Source organism: Lepidochelys olivacea (genome assembly GCF_965140295.1).
Source record: "Lepidochelys olivacea isolate rLepOli2 genome assembly, chromosome: 5".
NCBI classification, from domain to species: Eukaryota; Metazoa; Chordata; order Testudines; family Cheloniidae; genus Lepidochelys; species Lepidochelys olivacea.
Genome location: NC_140415.1, coordinates 110,480,778 through 110,500,402, shown reverse-complemented (window position 1 = coordinate 110,500,402; position 19,625 = coordinate 110,480,778). Strand labels below are relative to the sequence as shown.

General features: G+C 41.1%; 1 protein-coding gene across 5 annotated transcripts in view; it reads right to left on the bottom strand.

The window, feature by feature from the left end:
* Positions 1-19,625, bottom strand: part of CCDC171 (coiled-coil domain containing 171) — a 226,184-nt gene that overhangs the window by 104,184 nt on the left and 102,375 nt on the right. For all 5 annotated transcript variants that reach the window (XM_084628107.1, XM_084628108.1, XM_084628104.1 and 2 more), the window contains exons 17-18: positions 15,346-15,850; positions 14,481-14,597 (exon numbers count right to left, since the gene is read on the bottom strand). In XM_084628107.1, coding sequence (XP_084484233.1) covers positions 14,481-14,597; positions 15,346-15,850 — 622 coding nt within the window. The remainder of the gene's footprint in view (positions 1-14,480; positions 14,598-15,345; positions 15,851-19,625) is intronic.

Genomic DNA, 19,625 nt, shown 5'->3' with positions numbered 1-19,625 from the left:
TTTGAAATTATGGTTTCACTAAAAAAGAGAGAGATTTTGTATGCCACCAGACAGAATATGTAGACTTTTGATTTTGAAGATTAGCAGAGAGATAAACTTTGATAGGTTGGGGAGCATAAAATCAAAGCATCACTGATGTGCTATTCCATATCCTTTATAAAAATATACTTATGATATGAATATGACATAACTGAAATATACTTTATGCAAGATGGCTCATGTGAGATATCATTGGAAAGGTTATGATTTACTGAATGTGATTATTCAATTTGTATGCCTGTAACCTTTCTGTATCTGAAGTTAGCAATATTAACTATATATCTGTATTTCAACTATGCTACTTTGGGTGACACCCACTGCTAACACTACAGGTACAACAATGGAAAAGCCAGACAGGGCAGATGGCCCATCAGCGAGGACGATAGACTGTGAAAAGCTTGGCCTTCCTGTGGACGCTTCATACTGCCACTGACTCATGGACGCGGTGATCCTACAGAGTCAGGTGGTCTTGTCTCCTGATACTAAAACATTACCTGAGACTTCCTGTAACTTTCCAATGTAAGGGAAGGGAGGTCAAGTTTGGGACACAAAGGATTCCTGCCTCATGTAAATCCTATTTAAGGGTGGGAAGGAAGGCTAACAGTACTTCTCCTCTCCGTGGCCTATCTGCCCAAGAAGAAAGACTGCAAAAGGGAAGGCGGGGGGAGTCCAGACTGAAACAAGGGTCTAGTCTGAAAAGGAATATAACTGGAACTCTAAACCACAGAAACTTTGCAAACTGCCTGCAACAATATCTAGGGTGAGAAATACTAACTGTAACCAATTTCTTTAGTGAAACTAGCTTAGTTTGCGTGTTTGATTTCATTTGCTTAGTAGTCTTCTTTGTTCTGTTTGTTATCCCTTTTACCACTTAAAATCTGCCTTTTACAGTTAAAAAAAAATTGTTTTATTATTAAACCCAGTTTCTGTAATTATTAACGGGTGTGTGTGTGGGGGGGTAAGAAGTGTGCACCTCTCTCCATATTGAGGGAAGGGGCAAATTTCATGATATATCTTTGGATCTGCACTCCAAGGGAGGTGGACATCTGAGTGTTGGAGCAAGTCCCTGAAGCCGAGTCCTCCCGGAGCTCATCTGCAGCTGGGAGTGGCCCTGCCTGTGTGTGTGTTAGAGGAGGTTTTAAGAGCCTGGCTCAGCAAGACAGGTTAAAGGAGGGCCCATGTTAGCAGAACAGGTAGACTCAGTGGTACCTCAGCACATCAGGTGGCTTCCAAGGGGTCCAACCCATCACAATCACCTCTAGTTAATTTTTAATGAATAATGGTTTTGACTAAAACACAGAAATTTGTTGGTGTGATTTACTGACTGCTTTGCAAGGTGAAATGAGAATACAGTGTAATTCCATAAGGTACCGTATCCTTCTATATCTATAAGAAGTGGAAAAAGAACATATACACTTTAAGTACCTGGCCACAGACTATCAGGGAATTACAATAAAAGCAATAATTTATGTTATGATGAGCATGTAAGAAATGGCTTACACAAATAAAGTTACAGTACAAAGAGCAATCAATTCTTTATTAAACAAATGAAGCAAAAGGCAATGAAAAGTGACAAACCTTCCTCTTGTGACAGGTGGAGGGAGAATTCTGTTTTGTTTTGAGTGAAACAGAATGAAGGGAAAGAATAAACTGATTAATACTACAGAGGAACTAAAATATTCATACAAAGCTTCAGAAATTCAGTTTATGTTACAGCAGACAATATCTGTATTCATTGATTGGTTTCTCTGAGTGCTAATGAAGTACAATTTGTATTTTAAAAAAAACAAAAGAAAAAATGCACTTTAAAAGGGCTTTTAAAGTAAATCTAAAGATAAACCATTCCAACCCTATATAAAACTACATGACTTCCTGAGGCCTCTCATGCCTCTTTTATTCTGACCATGAATTCTACAGTGTCTGACTCTTAAACAACAAGGATTTCATCTAAACAATGGCTAGCAGGACTCCTATATATTCTAGTATCAGCAAAACAACTTGGGGATCTGAGTAGTATAAGAAAGTTAGTGATTTCAGCACCTCAATGCTGATATGACTTATCTTTGAAATCCTTTTTGAAGTGCTGTCATTGATCAGCCACTTGTCCAGATACAGGAATGCATGCACTCCTGTGTAACTGGCTCCTATGCATTTTGACATACAGTGCAAACATTGTTCCAAAAGGCTTGAATTGGCAGTGTTGGGATGTGAATTTGAGTTACTGGATATCAGGATGATCTGGTGGCCAGGGCATGGAAATGGAAGTGAGGAGACTTGGTTCTGTTCCTGGCTTTCTGGAGCCCATTTGCTGTTTGATCTTGGGTATATCACAGTGTCTCTACTCCTCAATTTTCTTTACTTTCTTGCAGTCCTGCTTCCTCACTTCTGATATATTTAATTTCTGTTAGAATATTTGTGGCTATAGGAATACCAGGGAGCAAAGAGCAATGAAGGATCATAAGAACATTGCAAAGAGTCAAATGCTGCCTTGCATATACAAAACATAATTAATTTGTGTAACCCCATGCCACAAAACAACATCAGTGAAGTCAAAAGTTCACCAGGATTAAAAAAAGATTAAACATTTATCTGATTAATGAGAACATACAGAGTACACTAAAAATGTTAAAATATACGGGATACAGAAACCATCATGCTTTAGGTCATTAGCCAAATACTAACTTTCCAGAGTAAGTAAGAAACTTCCCTTGATGACAGGTTATTCCAAAATTGTTCATTACAGGGATTTCTGTACCTTCCTCCAGAAGGAACTGGTGCTGTCCACTGTCAAAGACATGACACTGGATTACACAGACCCCCTGGGCCAGACTTGCTATGGCAATTCCTACGTTCCCAGGCCAAACGCATCAAATACTAAAGCCACTGGTGATTAAGAACTTTCAGCTCATTGTTTGCAAAGCACAGCTGGGCACAGCGCCATGGGACCCAAGGTCCTTAGCTGTGGTTGGAAGGCATCGGGCACAACTTAGAAGTAGGAGTGGCGTTTGTCTTCCTCTAATCCCGGATGTGCTCTGCAGAAGCCCAGTGCCTGACACAAATTTGAAGCGGCCTTAAGGCTGCTATTATAACAGTCAGTTCTCTACAGGATGTACGGACACTCTGACCACGACTTCTTTTCTCTGATGGCAGGGAGGTAGGTAGGAGCCACCACGGTGTCTATATTCTTCCTGAGAGTCCACCATTCAAGAGACCCTCCAAGGTTGGATAGGACTGTTTTAGGACCACTTTGCACGTAGTGGCCAGAGCATGGCTTAGGAGCATAACTCGTTTGGAAATATAGCCTTTCGATCAGCTTTGATTAGAGCAAGGGTCGGCAACCTATGGCATGCGTGCCAAACATGGCACGCCAGCCAATTTTTAATGGCACGCTGCTGCCTGCCGGGTCCCAGCCGCCGGCCCCGCTCAGAGCCCGCTGCCGAACCCAGGCCGGGATCCCGGCAGGCAGCAGCGTGCCATGAAAAATCCTGCCCGCCCCGGCCCACTCTTCTCTGCCTCTCCACGCGGGGGCAGGTTGAAGAAGCTTGGTCCTGCTGCCGGCAGCGGCTGCTGCTGCAGGGCAGGCAAGCTCCCCTCTCCCCCCCTACCGCCGATCAGCTGATGGCCCTTGCGAGGGAGCGGGAGAAGTGGAGCCGCAGTGTGCTCACAGCTCCGGGGAGAAGGTGGGGATGGGGCCTTGGGGACGGGGTGTGGAATCAGGGCATATTCCCTCCAGCCCCCTGCCGTGAGCCGCTCTGGGCAGGGGGCTGGGAGCACCCCCACAACCCCAGCCCACACCCCCAGCCCTCTGCCCTGACCCCTGCACCCCCCTCACACACACCCCAGGCCTCTGCCATGAACCTTGCACCCCCCTCACACACACTCAGCACTCTGCCCTGACCCCTGCACCCTCCACTACCGCAGCCTTAACTCCAGCACCCCCACACATACCCAGCCTCCCACACTCTATGCCCTGACTCCTATACCTTCCTCAAACACCCCCAGCCCCCTGCCCTGACTCCTGTACCCCCACACATACCCATCCCCCCCACACCTCATGCCCTGACTCTTGTACCCCCCCCCATTCTCACCTCCACAGTGAGCACCAAACGGGAGCTCCTGCACCCCCCCATTCCTACCTGCACCCCTCGCACCAAATGGGAGCTGCCCGGGTAAGCACTCCACATCCAAACCTCCTACCCCAACCCTGAGCCCCCTCCCTCATTCTAGCTCCTGGCCAGATCCTGCACCCCAACCCCAGCCTGCTCCTTCACCCCCAGCCCTGTGCTCAGTGCACTCCCACCCTCAGCTCAGTGCAGAGAGAGAGGAAGAGAATGAGCTAGAACCAGGGAGGAAGTAGGTACCCACTCTATGTGGGCAGGGCTGGGATCCCAGGCCAGCAGCCGGGACCCTGGCTGGCAGGAGCCGGCAGACGGAACCCCAGACTGGCAGCGGGCTAAGCAGGTCGGCGGCGTAAGATCAGCATTTTAATTTAATTTTAAATGACGCTTCTTAAACATTTTGAAAACCTTGTTTACTTTACATACAACAATTGTTTAGTTATAGAATATATAGACTTATAGAAAGAGACCTTCTGAAAAACGTTAAAATGTATTACTGGCACGCAAAACCTTAAATTAAAGTGAATAAATGAAGACTTGGCCCACCACTTCTGAAAGGTTGCCGACCCCGGGTTAGAGCATTCAGGAAGAATTAGGTGTTCATTCAGGGTGTGCTCTGAACATTTCAGACATAAGAGCAGTTAAAGAGAGTTTTCAGTATGTTGAGAATAATCAGGTTTTCCACTAGAGGGGAAACGGATAATGAAACAAAAGATCTCCCATGTTCATTAAGGAACAACTACCTGAAGCCTTGAAATGTTGACTGGATACCTTATTTGATGTTTTTGACCAACATATGAGTACACAAACCAGCACTCTGAATCTGGATGTTTTGGATATTCCAAACTCGCAAGTAAAAGCTTTTACTGTCTTTCTGGCTAGCAATGAATCAAATCATAGTCTGGACCATGTGTAATTCCATGGGCAAGTTAATGATAGTAAGGGAAGGGAGGTGTTACTTGATTTGTAAAACTCTCCAGAATTGTAATTTCAATGGTATCACCTGCTGTGGCATGGCAGGGGGGACTTGCTGCTGTCTCGGCTCCAAATCTTGCAGCTGGTGGAAATTTTGATAACAAAATGTCAGTTGGTGTCATTCGAAAGCCCTTTCTCCCACAAACACAATGGTATCAAACATGACAAACCTAGAACAATTATGTAGATATATATTCAAGAAAATGCTTAAAAACATAATTTTTATATTATACTTTAACACAGACAGGTCTAACACCAAGCCCTCACAAAGTTAAGTTGTGATAGTACTGTGTTACCAGTTAATAGTAGATAATACCAGATTTTTTAATGTTACAGAATACTAGAGAAAGAAAACAAGGAGTCCTTATGGCACCTTAGAGACTAACAAATTTATTTGGGCATAAGCTTCCGTGGGCTAGAACCCACTTCATCAGATGTATGAAGTAAAAGATACAGGAGCAGGTACAAAGACATGAAAGGATGTGGGTTGCTTTACCAAGTGTTAGGTCAGTCTACCAAGATAAATCAATTAACAGCAGGATACCAAGGGAGGAGAAATAGCTTCTGAAGTGGTAAGAGAGCGGCCCATTACAGTTGACAAGAAGGTGTGAGTAACAGTAGGGAGACATTAGTATTGGGGAAATTAAGTTTAGGTTTTGTAATGACCCAACCAGTCTTCATTCAGGCCTAATCTGATGATATCTATAGAAAGAGTGCTTCAAGTTGATTTTGCCATCATTAGTAAAACATAAGTGGTTCAGTGGTATGGATTATCAGCTTTATTATGCCAAAAGAGTTGCAATGAGGCACCAGTTAAGATGTCAGCATCCAGCCAGAAATTAATGGACTCCATCTGCAAACAGTATGCACATAGTTACACAACATGCATTACATAACGTAATTATACGTAATCAAAAGTAATTTATTTAAAAAAAAATCTTTGTTTTTACTTTAGTCTTGATAATGTTTAGGCAAAAATTGCAAGATGAAAAGTACCAACTAGTAGCTGAATCTTTTGAGAATACCACCACAAAGGACTTGGTTAAAAAGAATGCTCGGTGGCACGTTACATGTTAGCATAATAATGGCCATACTGGGTCAGACCAATGACCACCTAGCCCAATATCTTGTCTTCTGACAGTGGCCAGTGCCAAATGCTTCAGAGGGAATGAACAGAACAGGGCAACTATCCAATGATCCATCCTGTTATCAAGTCCCAGCTTCTGGCAGTAAGAGTTTAGGGACACCCAGAGCATGGGGTTGCATCTCTGACTAGTTGCCTAACAGCCATTGATGGACCTATCCTCCATGAATTTACCTAATTCCCTTTTGAACCCAGTTATATTTTTGGTCTTCACAACATCCCCTTGCAATGCAAAAGTACTTTCTTATGTTAGTTTTAAACCTGCTGCCTATTAATTTCATTTAGTGATCTCTGGTTTTTGTGTTATGAGAGGCATAAATTCCTTCCTTATTCACTTTCTCCACACCATTCAAGATTTTATTGTACTCTATCATATTTCTCATTAGTTGTCTTCTTTCTAAAGTGAACAGTCCCAGTTTTTTTAATCTCTCCTCAAATGGAAGCTGTTCCAAACCCCAAATCATTTATGCTGCTCTTCTCTGTATTTTTTCCAATTCTAATGTATCTTTTTTTTTCTTTTTTTTTTGAGATGAGGTGACCCGAACTGCATGCAGTATTCAAGGTATAGGCTACCCATGGATTTATAAAGTAGCATTATGATATTTTCTGTCTTTTTATCCCTTTCCTAGTGGTTCCTAACATTCTGTTAGCTTTTTTGACTGCCGCTGCACATTGAGTAGATGCTTTCAGAGAACTATCCACAATGACTCCAAGATCTCTTTCATAAGTTGCAACAGCTAATTTAGACCCAATCATTTTGTATGTATAGTTGGGATTATGTTTTCCAAAGTGCATTACTTTGCATTTATCAACATTGAATTTCCATTTTGTTGTCCAGTCACCCAGTTTTGTGAGATCGCTTTGCAGTCAGCTTTAACTTAACTATCTTGAATAATTTTGTGTCATCTGCAAACTTTGCCACCTCACCGTTTACCCCTTTTCCAGATCATTTATGAATAGTGGAACAGCACTAGTCCCAGTACAGATCCTTGCAGGACACCATTTACCACTTTCCAGTGTGAAAATGGACCAGTTTTTCTTATTTGTTTCCTGTCTTAACCAGTTACTGATCCATGAGACCACCTTCCCTCTTATCCCAGGACTAGGATACTTACTTTCTTTAAGAGCCTTTGGTATAAGACCTAGTCAAATGCTTTCTGAAAGTCCATGTACACTGTATCATCTGGGTCACTCTTGTTCACATGCTTGTTGACACCATCAAAGACTTCTAATAGATTGGGGAGGCATGATTTCCTTTACAAAAGCTGTGTTGAAACTTCCCCAACATATCGTGTTCCTTTATGTGTCTGATAATTCTTACATAAGAACATACAAATGGCCATACTGGGTCAGACCAAAGATTCATCCAGCCCAGTATTCTGTCTGCTGACAGTAGGCAATGCCAGGTGCCCCAGAGGGAGTGAACCTAATAGGTAATGATCTAGTGATCTCTCTCCTGCCATCCATCTCCACCCTCTGACAAACAGAGGCTAGGGACACCATTCCTTACCCATCCTGGCTAATAGCCATTAATGGACTTAACCTCCATGAATTTATCTATGTCTCTTTTAAACCCTGTTATAGTCCTAGCCTTTACAACCTCCTCAGGCAAGGAGTTCCACAGGTTGACTGTGCGTTGTGTGAAGAACTTCCTTTTATTTGTTTTAAACCTGCTACCCATTTATTTCATTTGGTGGCCCCTAGTTCTTATATTATGGGAATAAATAACTTTTCCTTATTCACTTTTTCCACACCACTCATGATTTTATATACCTCTATCATATCCCCCCTTAGTCTTCTCTTTTCCAAGCTGGAAAGTCCTAGCCTCTTTCATCTCTCCTCATATGGGACCCGTTCCAAAACCCTAATAATTTTAGTTGCCCTTTTCTGAACCTTTTCTAATGCCAGTATATCTTTTTTCAGATGAGGAGACCACATCTGTACGCAGTATTCAAGATGTGGGCGTGCCATGGATTTATATAAGGGCAATAAGATATTCTCCATTTTATTCTCTATCCCTTTTTTAATGATCCCTCACATCCTGTTTGCTTTTTTCACTGTCACTGCACACTGCGTGGACGTCTTCAGAGAACTATCCACAATAACTCCAAGATCTTTCTCCTGATTAGTTGTAGCTAAATTAGCCCCCATCATATTGTATATATAGTTGGGGCTATTTTTTCCAATGTGCATTACTTTACATTTATGCAAATTAAATTTCATTTGCCATTTTGTTGCCCAATCACTTAGTTTTGTGAGATCTTTTTGAAGTTTTTCACAGTCTGTTTTGGTCTTAACTATCTTGAGCAGTTTCGTATCATCTGCAAACTTTACCACCTCACTGTTTACCCCTTTCTCCAGATCATTTATGAATAAATTGAATAGGATTGGTCCGAGGACTGACCCTTGGGGAACACCACTAGTTACCCCTCTCCATTCTGAAAATTTACCATTTATTCCTAAGCTTTGTTCCCTGTCTTCTAACTAGTTCTTAGTCCATGAAAGGATCTTCCCTCTTATCCCATGACAACCTAATTTACGTAAGAACCTTTGGTGAGAGACCTTGTCAAAGGCTTTCTGGAAATCTAAGTACACTATATCCACTGGATCCCCCTTGTCCACAAGTTTGTTGACCCCTTCAAAGAACTCTAATAGATTAGTAAAACATGATTTTCCTTTACAGAAGCCATGTTGACTTTTGCCCAACAATTTATGTTCTTCTATGAGTCTGACAATTTTATTCTTAATCTTGTGGCACCTTAGAGACTAACCAATTTATCTGAGCATAAGCTTTCGTGAGCTACAGCTCACTTCTTCGGATGCATACTGTGGAAAGTGTAGAAGATCTTTTTATATACACACAAATCAGATGTCAAGAATTATAACATTCATAAACCAGTCGGAGAACACTTCAATCTCTCTGGTCACACGATTACAGACATGAAAGTTGCTATATTACAACAAAAAAAACTTCAAATCCAGACTCCAGCGAGAAACTGTTGAATTGGAATTCATTTGCAAATTGGATACAATTAACTTAGGCTTGAATAGAGACTGGGAGTGGCTAAGTCATTATGCAAGGTAACCTATTTCCCCTTGTTTTTTCCTACCCACCCCCCCAGACGTTCTTGTTAAACCCTGGATTTGTGCTGGAAATGGCCCACCTTGATTATCATACACATTGTAAGGAGAGTGATCACTTTAGATAAGCTATTACCAGCAGGAGAGTGGGGTGGGAGGAGGTATTTTTTCATGCTTTGTGTGTATATAAAAAGATCTTCTACACTTTCCACAGTATGCATCCGATGAAGTGAGCTGTAGCTCACGAAAGCTTATGCTCAAATAAATTGGTTAGTCTCTAAGGTGCCACAAGTACTCCTTTTCTTTTTGCGAATACAGAATAACACGGCTGTTACTCTGAAACCATTCTTAATCTTGTTTCAACTAATTTGCCCGGTACTGACATTAGACTTACCGGTCTGTAATTGCTGGGATCACCTCTAGAGCTCTTCTTAAATATTGGCGCTACATTAGCTATCTTCCAGTCATTGGGTACAGAAGCTGATTTAAAGGACAGGTTATAAACCATAATTAATAGTTCTGCAATTTCACATTTGAGTTCTTTCAGAATTCTTGGGCGAATGCCATCTGATCCCGGTGACTTGTTACTGTTAAGTTTCTCAATTAATTCCAAAACCTCCTCTAATGACACTTCAATCTGTGACAATTCTTCAGATTTGTCACCTACAAAGGACGGCTCAAGTTTGGGAATCTCCCTAACAACCTCAGCCATGAAGACTGAAGCAAAGAATTCATTTAGTTTCTCTGCAATGACTTTAACGTCTTTAAGTGCTCCTTTTGTACCTCGATCGTCCAGGGGCCTTATAACTGCTATAAGCAGTGCACCTATAAGCTGAATTTGGCAAGGTTGGAAAAGAAGTACATCAGGCACCAGGAAAAAGTTAAAAATGCCAGGGCAAGTGCCAGCTCTGTGGAAAAGTCTTTGCTGCACTTTATTCAATCTGCTAACTGGAATTTGCACCTTGCACCACTTTTGCTTTAGATTTAACCAGCTATTCTGCAATGATTGCCTAGTACCTCACTGAAATAGGAGGTGTAGAAAAGTCTGACTTTGACACATGGGAGGAATTTTGAAATGGAAATTCTGTGCACTTGGTTGAGGTAGAGCCGTTGAACACAAAAACAGAGCAATGAAATTCATTGGGGTGTTTGGTGGGCATAACATAGCATCCAAATGCTCTTAGTTTTCCTGACAAACCCAGAACTCCATTGAATTTCAAAACAAAACATTAAACAGTGCTAGGATGATTTCCCAAGAAGTAACATCTGTAACCCCAGTAACCCCATCTGCAGAGTAAGCTTACTTGCACTGGTAACCAATGTGCACATAACAGACTGGAGCTCATTAATATCATGATGAAAGCAGTCTTCAGTGATGAGATAGCTAAAGATGTCAGTTGAATGGATACTTTGGGTCATGACCTGTATGAAGCCTTCAGAACCCAAAGAACTATCCAAGGCTCCATCAATCTATGGGCTTCAATCAAGAAAAACATAATGAAGCTATGCTTGAATGTAAAGAAGAAAGTCAGAGAAAAGGTGGCAGGGTATATTACAGAGGTAAGCAGAGACAGGTCATTGTTTGCTTGTCTCTTAGTTGTGTCCAGCTCTCAGCGTGATGTTAATCTAAGTGAGACTTTGAATAAGTACGTCTTCTCCGTAGTACCATGATTGATGTTCGAATGCGACGGAACAATTATGTGCCAGGCGAAAAGCTAACTTATGCACATCTTGCGTGGTCTTCTAAGCCAGCACCACTGACAACATGACTGGTACTTATGCCAGCAGAGGCCTTTCAATGTAGCAATCACAGATTGTATGGCTGAGGTACAAGCTCTCAACAAACCAAAAACTATTAACACCTGCAGAGACTTGGCTGAATGCTTCATTATGAGGCTACAGAGAAAATAAATACTGGACCTATATAAATCCACCTTGTGTTTGACATGTATGCACAGAAATTAATTAAAATATTACTAGAAGAAGAGACTCCACGGTATTGCACCTGTCCAATACAAAAATCACTGATTCCACAAACATCTCCAAAATCACAATGTCTCATACTCACACGAAGGATGAGTTAATCACATACCTTGCAGGAAAAATGCTCCAGCATATGAACTCAAAAGAATTTTGTTGTCGCATGGCTTCATAGAGCTGCTGCCTCACGCTGTTCAGTGGAGTTTCTCAGTAGTTTTCATGAGGAGACTGACACTAAAATTATTTTGCATGCCATCAATGCTACAGAGAGAGGGTCTATTAAACTCCAGATTTTTGCACAAAACACAGAGGTTCTAGTGTTCTCTGTGTGGTGCGATCCAAGACATCTGCAAGATTCTGGTTTTGTGCCTGCTACTGGGGAACAGAATCACTTGTATATCCCTCAGAGATGTATTCCTATCATTCAGACCATTAAAACCTATTAGGAATCCATGTCCTTTCAGGATCATAGATACTGGAACTACAGATGTTGGGGGTGCAGCAGCACCCCCTGGCTTGGAGTAGTTTCCATTATACACAGGGTTTACAGTTTGGTTCAGTGGCTCTCAGCACTCCCACTATACAAACTGTTCCAGCACCCCTGTTCAGAATGTGACACTGCTGGAATGTTGGCTGAAAAGGGCAAAATTATCTTACCTGGAAGGCATTTAATTCAGCCTCTAAAGACTATTTCCTCACTCTGAAAGTGCTTGGAATGGCTGAGATAGTCACTGATGAGGGTACAAATGCACTGGAGATGTTTGTATGGAGAGTCCATCATTAGAAGACAACATTAAGAAGCTTGCAGAGCTATGTTTGTGGATATTTTCCAAGAAACAGACAGAAAACTTACCACTGACAAGGGGGACATTTATACCTGCTCTCAAGAGGGAAAACTATCAAGTAATGGAATGGCTCAGGGTGATTGAGCACATCCAAACCTACCTTCCCCTGTTGAGCATGGATGGGTCTTGGAGGATGGACCAATTGCACTAGTTATGTGTGAAATACCATGAGCTCCCAAATCAATCCTTTAGCCAACCAAATGTTTCTGTGCAAAGACCAGATGCTCATCACCCTGAAAATATTTGGCCAGCAACCTGCCTTGTATGAAGATGTGCTACTGGGGCACAGATGAGGATCAGTGTGACATTATGTCTAGCAGTGGTTTCTGTTTTCAGTCGTATATGTCAACGGCAACTTATGTAGGATTACCAAAGATCAATGTCTTTTTTTTATGTAACAATGCATCTGTGTTCAAGTATGATTTTTAAAAAAAAAAAACCTGATTTTTAAACATGCTCTCAAACATATATCTTCATAATTGTTTCAGGTTTGTCATGTTTGCTACCATTGTGGCCATGGGAGACCAGGCTTTTGGATAATACCTAACCTGACCCATTTCCAATCATGTATCATCAAAATGTCCACCAACCAGAAGACCCGGTGCTGGGGTGGCAGCAAGTCCCCTCTTGCCATGCCACAGAGGGTGAACACCATTGAAATTATGATTCTGTAGATTTTTACAAATCAAATGACCTTTCTATAACTAGCTGTCCACGGAATGAGATTTGCTCCCAGACTATCAGGCTAGATCTACAACTTCTTAAAAGGTTTCAGAGTAGCAGCCATGTTAGTCTGTATTCACAAAAAGAAAAGGAGTACTTGTGGCACCTTAGAGACTAACCAATTTATTTGAGCATAAGCTACAGCTCACTTCATTGGATGCATAAAGCTGTAGCTCATGAAAGCTTATGCTCAAATAAATTTGATAGTCTCTAAGGTGCCACAAGAACTCCTTTTCTTTTTGCGAACTTCTTAAAAGTAGTTTACACACAATCAAATTAATTTTCAGAACCCTCTTATGAGACTGTGAAACGTTGTTATTTCCATGTACACAGATAGATGAGGCACAGGAAGGAAGGTGAAGTAACTTGCCCAAAGCCACACTCTGAGTAAGTGGAAGAAGTGGAATTGAACTCACGAATTACTGGCTTTCAATACACAAGATTAGTTTCTCTAAATGGGCCAGCAGTAAACTTTGGCTGCTTTTGGCCATTCTACAATTAATGAGATTTAAGGAGTTGTCTTACAATAATTTGTAATTAACAAATGTTTAGTGCAGTTGAGAGCAGCTACCAAAGCAGCAAGCTACTGCTTGTGAGTCTCATGCACTGTACCTCACGAATATTAGGGTAAGTGGTCACTTCATCTCTTTAATATTACAGAAAGAATTTCAAAACTACTAGATATCCCTAATCTGAATAGGGCTGACCACGCTGGGCTAGATTTACAGAGAAGTTAAAAGAAAGTTTTATGAATCTTGAACTGGAAGATGGAGGCAATCACCATCCAGATATGGTTCATTAAAATGGCTAAGCTTTAATTTCCCTTTATGGTCAGATGTATTGGGATTTAGGGAATCAAATATTTGTTTACCACTCTCTAGAAATCAATGCAATCTGCCATGCAGGTAGTTACAGATGCTGTTTATACAGCATAATGGGGCCCTAATCCTGATTGGGACCTTATGAGAGTTACAAGAAATAACAATAAAGATGACGATCTATACATCACTAAATAAGAAAACCTCTAAATAGAGAGAGATGTGGGAAAATTGTAAGAGCATGGAGGGAAAGAATAAAAGGGTATATTTTGCAACCCATGTTGGAAATCAGGTAAGTAAGCGATTACTGAACTGTTAGGCTAACAAACAAAAAATACAGAAGCGAGATATAAACTAATGCTAAAATGACAGTAAACATTAAACATGCATTATATGTCAAAGTTAACCCTATCATATTCACCACTTCATTTTGTGATACAATCTTAAGTAACTACTGCTTTTGCTATTAAGTATTCAGAAGTACTGACCACATGTGGCATAGGGTTATTATTTACATACTACCACATGTGACCATGTGTGGGTGGTGTGGTTATATATATACAAAAGCATCCAAAAGAGAAAAAACAAGTACAACTACCAATCAAGATTAAGAAAATTAGACTCCCCGAACAACTTTCCACCTCCAGAAATTTAAGCTAGAAGAAAAGACATTTGAAAATACAAAATCCAGAAACAGGAAATCACATAACATACCACTTTTTATATTCTCTACTGCAACAATATATTTAAAAATTACCTGTTTTGCTAACAACTTCCTGTAATTCAGCCACCGAACTGATTATTGCAGCAAGAAGGTCAGAACTAGTAAACCAGCTGAGTGCTTGAAGACATTGGATTTGTTCCTTTTGGTGTTCTGTGAAACAAAATGTAATAAAAAGTAACATTGGATGAGATATATGGTAAACTATAATCTTCAGTTTAAGAAATTGATCAAAATAAAGTTTACACAAAATTCATGCCAGGATTCTACTTTTCTTTCAAGAAATTTTAGAAATTGGTGTTGACATGCACTATGCCACCTTCAGCTGTTAAAGGGGAAAATAATTACTTGTTCTTTTATCACTTCCTCTTACTTGGAGAAACCATAAAATGAGTAAATATGTTTTTGTTTACTTTCATACTTCAATAAATGTACAATATCTTTACAGTTACTGTACTCTGCAAACGAAGGTTTAATAATCCCATACAAATACTATTTTATTTTTAGTATGAAATACATATAACATAGATTAGCACTTTGGCTTTTTAATTAGGACCTTTTCTCTGGATCTCCATTTGTTTGGAGACTTCATAGGGCAGTGAACCAGGTAGCACAATACTGAAATGTTTGAAACCTCTTGTTCTGGAAAGGTAATAAAAATCTATCACAGATATCTGATGATATTATATACACACACAGCACCACCTTCATTTTCAGCTATTCAATAAACAGATAGAAAATATTAGTATTTGGGGGAGTCTCAGATCCAATATGTGCATACAAATATCTTCTCAAGTCAAGTCACCATTATATTTGTCTTTACACATTATTAATAAATAAACAAACAAACCAACAGTGTAATCTGATATAACATTATAAAATAACATATCAATTATCTTACTTGATAGATTACGTTTCCCCTTGGCCTCTCCTATGCAAACTAGGATTCCTATGCCTTCTTTGAAACCATCTACCCAGGAGAAAAGAGAGCTACTTGACCGTCCCAAAATTTGAAGTCTGTGAGCTGCCAGAACTGCAATAACACCTTTCCGGAACACACGTATCATGCCTTTGAAATACTTTTTCTTTATCTTCACTTCATCTTGCCTCTTTCCCTCTACATCAGACAAAGCATTGACCAGAGTCCTAATTTCCTGTTTGAGTACTTCATAGGTGTGGACCTGATCCTGGAGAAAGTCTCTTTGTGTAGACAAGGCACATAATCGGCTGTATAGAGGATATAAGGCACCACCCATTAGTGCACAGGCTGCCAGCAGAGACGCATGTTCCTTTTGTGTCTGCATTAATATACTTTTCAATTGTGAATTTTCATGGACCAGCTGCTCTCGTGCTTTTTCAATGACAGAACATCTTTCCTTGGCTTTTTCTGCAATTTCTTGATATTTCTGTAAAGACAAACGTGGATTTAAACTAGAGCATAATTTTCAAAATAAAGAAATATCTCCTGAACTCTTCACTAACTAAAGATAAAAGGTTTATTTATTCCATTTTTTTCCTCTTCTGGTCAGATCAAATATGGCAGTGATTTAAATAAAAGAATCACAATAGAAATCATCATATTCAGGTATGTCAACAGAATTAGTTTAACTTTTTTTTAATCTTTGGAGGACAATCATTCCGAAACTATGGAAGCACAACAGTGTTATAGCAATGACTTACCATGCTACTCCAACAAGAATATGGACTCCAATTTTTAATTCTTATTATTGTGATAGAAGATAGCATAGTATCCTCAATCAGCTTATCTGCAAGCAACACCAGGTACAATTTTTAGAAAGAACAACTATGTTGCTCTTCAAAGTAGAAGACAAGTTAAATTTGAAGAAACGCTTCTATTTTAGTATTTCTACTATGTAGAAATGCATTAAGTGGATTAATTTAATTTACAGGATTTATTGCATCAGTACTCTACTTTAAAAGGAAATTTGTTCATCTACAAAGTCTTTTGGGACTACTGCATTATTTACAGGCCTTATTCTGCAAGAACCAAATACTATCTGATAGTGTGTCGAGAAGGCACTAAAAAGGTCATTTGGATTTGGAAACCAATTTATGGTTCCTAACCCTCAGAGCTGACAGGCCAGCATTTAAGTAAGCACATTTAAAGTGCAATCCCTATAGGTCTATGAAATACCAGCACTGGCATCCTGTACTCTGTTTAATGCTTATTTTTAAAAATTTGCAAGATGAGAAAATGAACAAAACCTAAAATCTTTCAAATATATTGTAGAGGAATATAAATTATTATTTAACCATAAACACAGGTTTAAAAAAAATGAAGCTGCATCTGTTTTCACTTTTACAATAATTTTTAATTGTTTGTATCTTACTCTGCATTGTTTCTAATATCGTCTTAGAAACTTAAAAGTATATTTTTTTGAAAGAGATAGCAGGGTTAGCTCCTTTAAGAGTGGCGGGCTGACTTCCTGGAACATATGAGCTTTGAGGGATGCCCTACTGTGTTAAAGAACTCTGTGAACTTCAAGTTCATTAACAAAAATTAGATACTCCCCCGGAGAGTAGAACTCTATTTTATCCTATTTCTTGCTGGGTCCTTATCCTTTATGTTGGCAAGAAGACAGATTGCAAACTAGAGACTTAATGACACTTGGACTTCAAAAGGTTTCACTGTATTTCCACTATTTTATTTTTATATCTTACATAAGTGACCTTTGATACAATTGCAACATACCAAAGTCCTCAGCTGGTTCACCTGCTTCTTCTGTAAAAAGCACTGCTTCTTAATAAATGCCAAATCAACAAGGAAATATTTTCTCTCCCTAGAGATTTTTTTCCTTTCCTATTTTGCAAACCTTGTTATATTTCTAATAGAGCTGAAACTAACATCCCTCTTTTTGTTAATAGCTTTAGGTTTTTGTTTCTATCCCAGTATCTTCGCAGATATCAATGCAGCTAAAGCCACAACATATATTAGTTTTAATGTAGCCCACTAAAATGGTGAAAACTGTTTTTGCTTTTGTTTTTTTTAATTACTCACAGTAATGGATATTTGGAAATCACAGGATATTTCCTACAAGTCTGCACACAATCTGAAGAAATGACATGTCTGAGACAAGGGAGTACATTCCATATATTTGTTAGGTTTCTCAAAACAGACATTTCCAAATGTATATTTTTATTTCAGATTAAAGGAATTTATTGGCAGACCCTGCTCAAGGTCAGAGGTGACTCTATGAACATCAAAATGGAGGATGTTACTTTTCCCACAAAAGCACTGGAAGTTACATTCATTTTAAGCCCAGCTGCCAATGAGGATCCCCGCATCCTCTAACACATCTATAGCCATCTCTGTTTGCTAGTAATCTGTGACAAGTCCAGTTTGAGAGGTTCTCCACCACAGAAGAACACTGACACTTCTTTAGGGTTGCCAGGCATCCGGTTTTTGATCGAAACACCTGGTCAAAAAGGGACCCTGGTGGCTCGGGTCAGAACCGCTCACCAGGCCATTAAAAGTCCAGTCCATGGCGCAGCGGGGCTAAGGCAGACTCCCTGCCTGTTGTGGCTCTGTGCAGCTCCCGGAAGCAGTGGCATGTCCCTGCTCCAGCTCCTATGCCTAGGGGCAGCCAGGAGGCTCTGCGTACCATCTCGTCCACAGGTGCTGCCCCTGCAGCTCCCATTGGCTGGGAACGGTAGCCAATCGGAGCTGCGGGGGTGGTGCCTGCAATGGGGCAGCACATAGAGCCGCCTGTCTGCGCCTCTGCATAGGAGCCAGAGAGGGGACATGCTGCTGCTTCTGGGAGCTGCTTGAGGTAAGCGCCACCCGGCGCCTACACCCCTGACTCCCTCCAGCGCCCCAACCCCTTGATCCCCCTCCAGCCCTCCAAACCCCTCGATCCCAGCCCGGAGCACCCTGCTACACCCCAGGCCCCTCATCCCTGGCTCTGCATCAGAGCTCACACCCCAAGCTGGAGCCCTCCCCCCTTCTGCACCCCGATCCCCTTCCCCAGCCTGAACTCCTCATTTCTGGCCTCACCCCGGAACCTGCACCCCCAGCCCAGACCCCTCCCACACCCCAACCTTCTGCCTCAGCCCAGAGCCTCCTCCCATTCTCTGAACCCCTTGGCTCCACCCCCCCAGCCCAAAGCACCCTCCTGCACCCCAAACCCCTCATCCCTGGCCCCACCCCAGAGCCTGCAACCCCAGCCAAAGCCCTCACTCTCTCCTGCACCCCAACCCCCTTCCCCAGTCCGGTGAAAATGAGCAAGTGAGGATGGGGAGAGCAAGCAACAGAGGGAGGGGGGATGGAGTGAGCGGGGGGTGGGGCCTCAGAGCAGGGGTGGGGCAGGGGTGTTCGGTTTTGTGTGAGTAGAAAGTTGGCAACCCTAACCTGCTTTCTAATTAGGTCATCTAATTAACTGAGAGCAACAGTTGTAGACCAGTAGTTCTCAAACTTTTTTACTGGTGACCCCTTTCACATAGCAGGCCTCTGACTGTGACCCTCCTTATACATTAAAAATACTTTTTTATATATTTAACACCATTATAAATGCTGGATGCAAAGCGGGGTTTGGGGTGGAGGCTGACAGCTCGCAACCCCCCATGTAACAACCTCGTGACCCCCTGAGGGGTCCCAACCCCCAGTTTGAGAACCCCTGTTGTAGAGTATTATCTAGCAGCACCCAAAGACCCTATTTGTGATCGGGGCCCTGAATGCTACAGGCTGAAGACAGCAGGACTGCCAGGTGTCTTACAATACTGGCACAAAGCTTCCAAATTGAACGGTTATATTTTAATAGTAAAAAGCCAGGTATTGAAATCTTACATTGCACTTTGGAAGGCTTACTGCACCAATGCAATACTAACCACCCAACAGTCTCAAAGTAGCATTATTCATGCTGCTATACAGCCACAGCTGTCAATTAATCTGATGACCTCATCAAAAGATTTCCAAGGTGTACCTCTGTGCAGAGACAGTTCTCAATGTTCTATACTAACACTGACGACTGCCTGCAAAATTAAACACAGCTTGTAAGTCCCTTATTTTACGCAATCTTCAGCAGTGAATGTTTGGAAGGAAGCAGGGTGAATATCAAATTAGCTTAATAATAATTTTGTGTCTCAAAGTGGTCTTGCAAGGCTTAATTCATTAACTTTTGTCATACACTTTGAGATCCTGGGGTGGAAGACACTATACAAGTG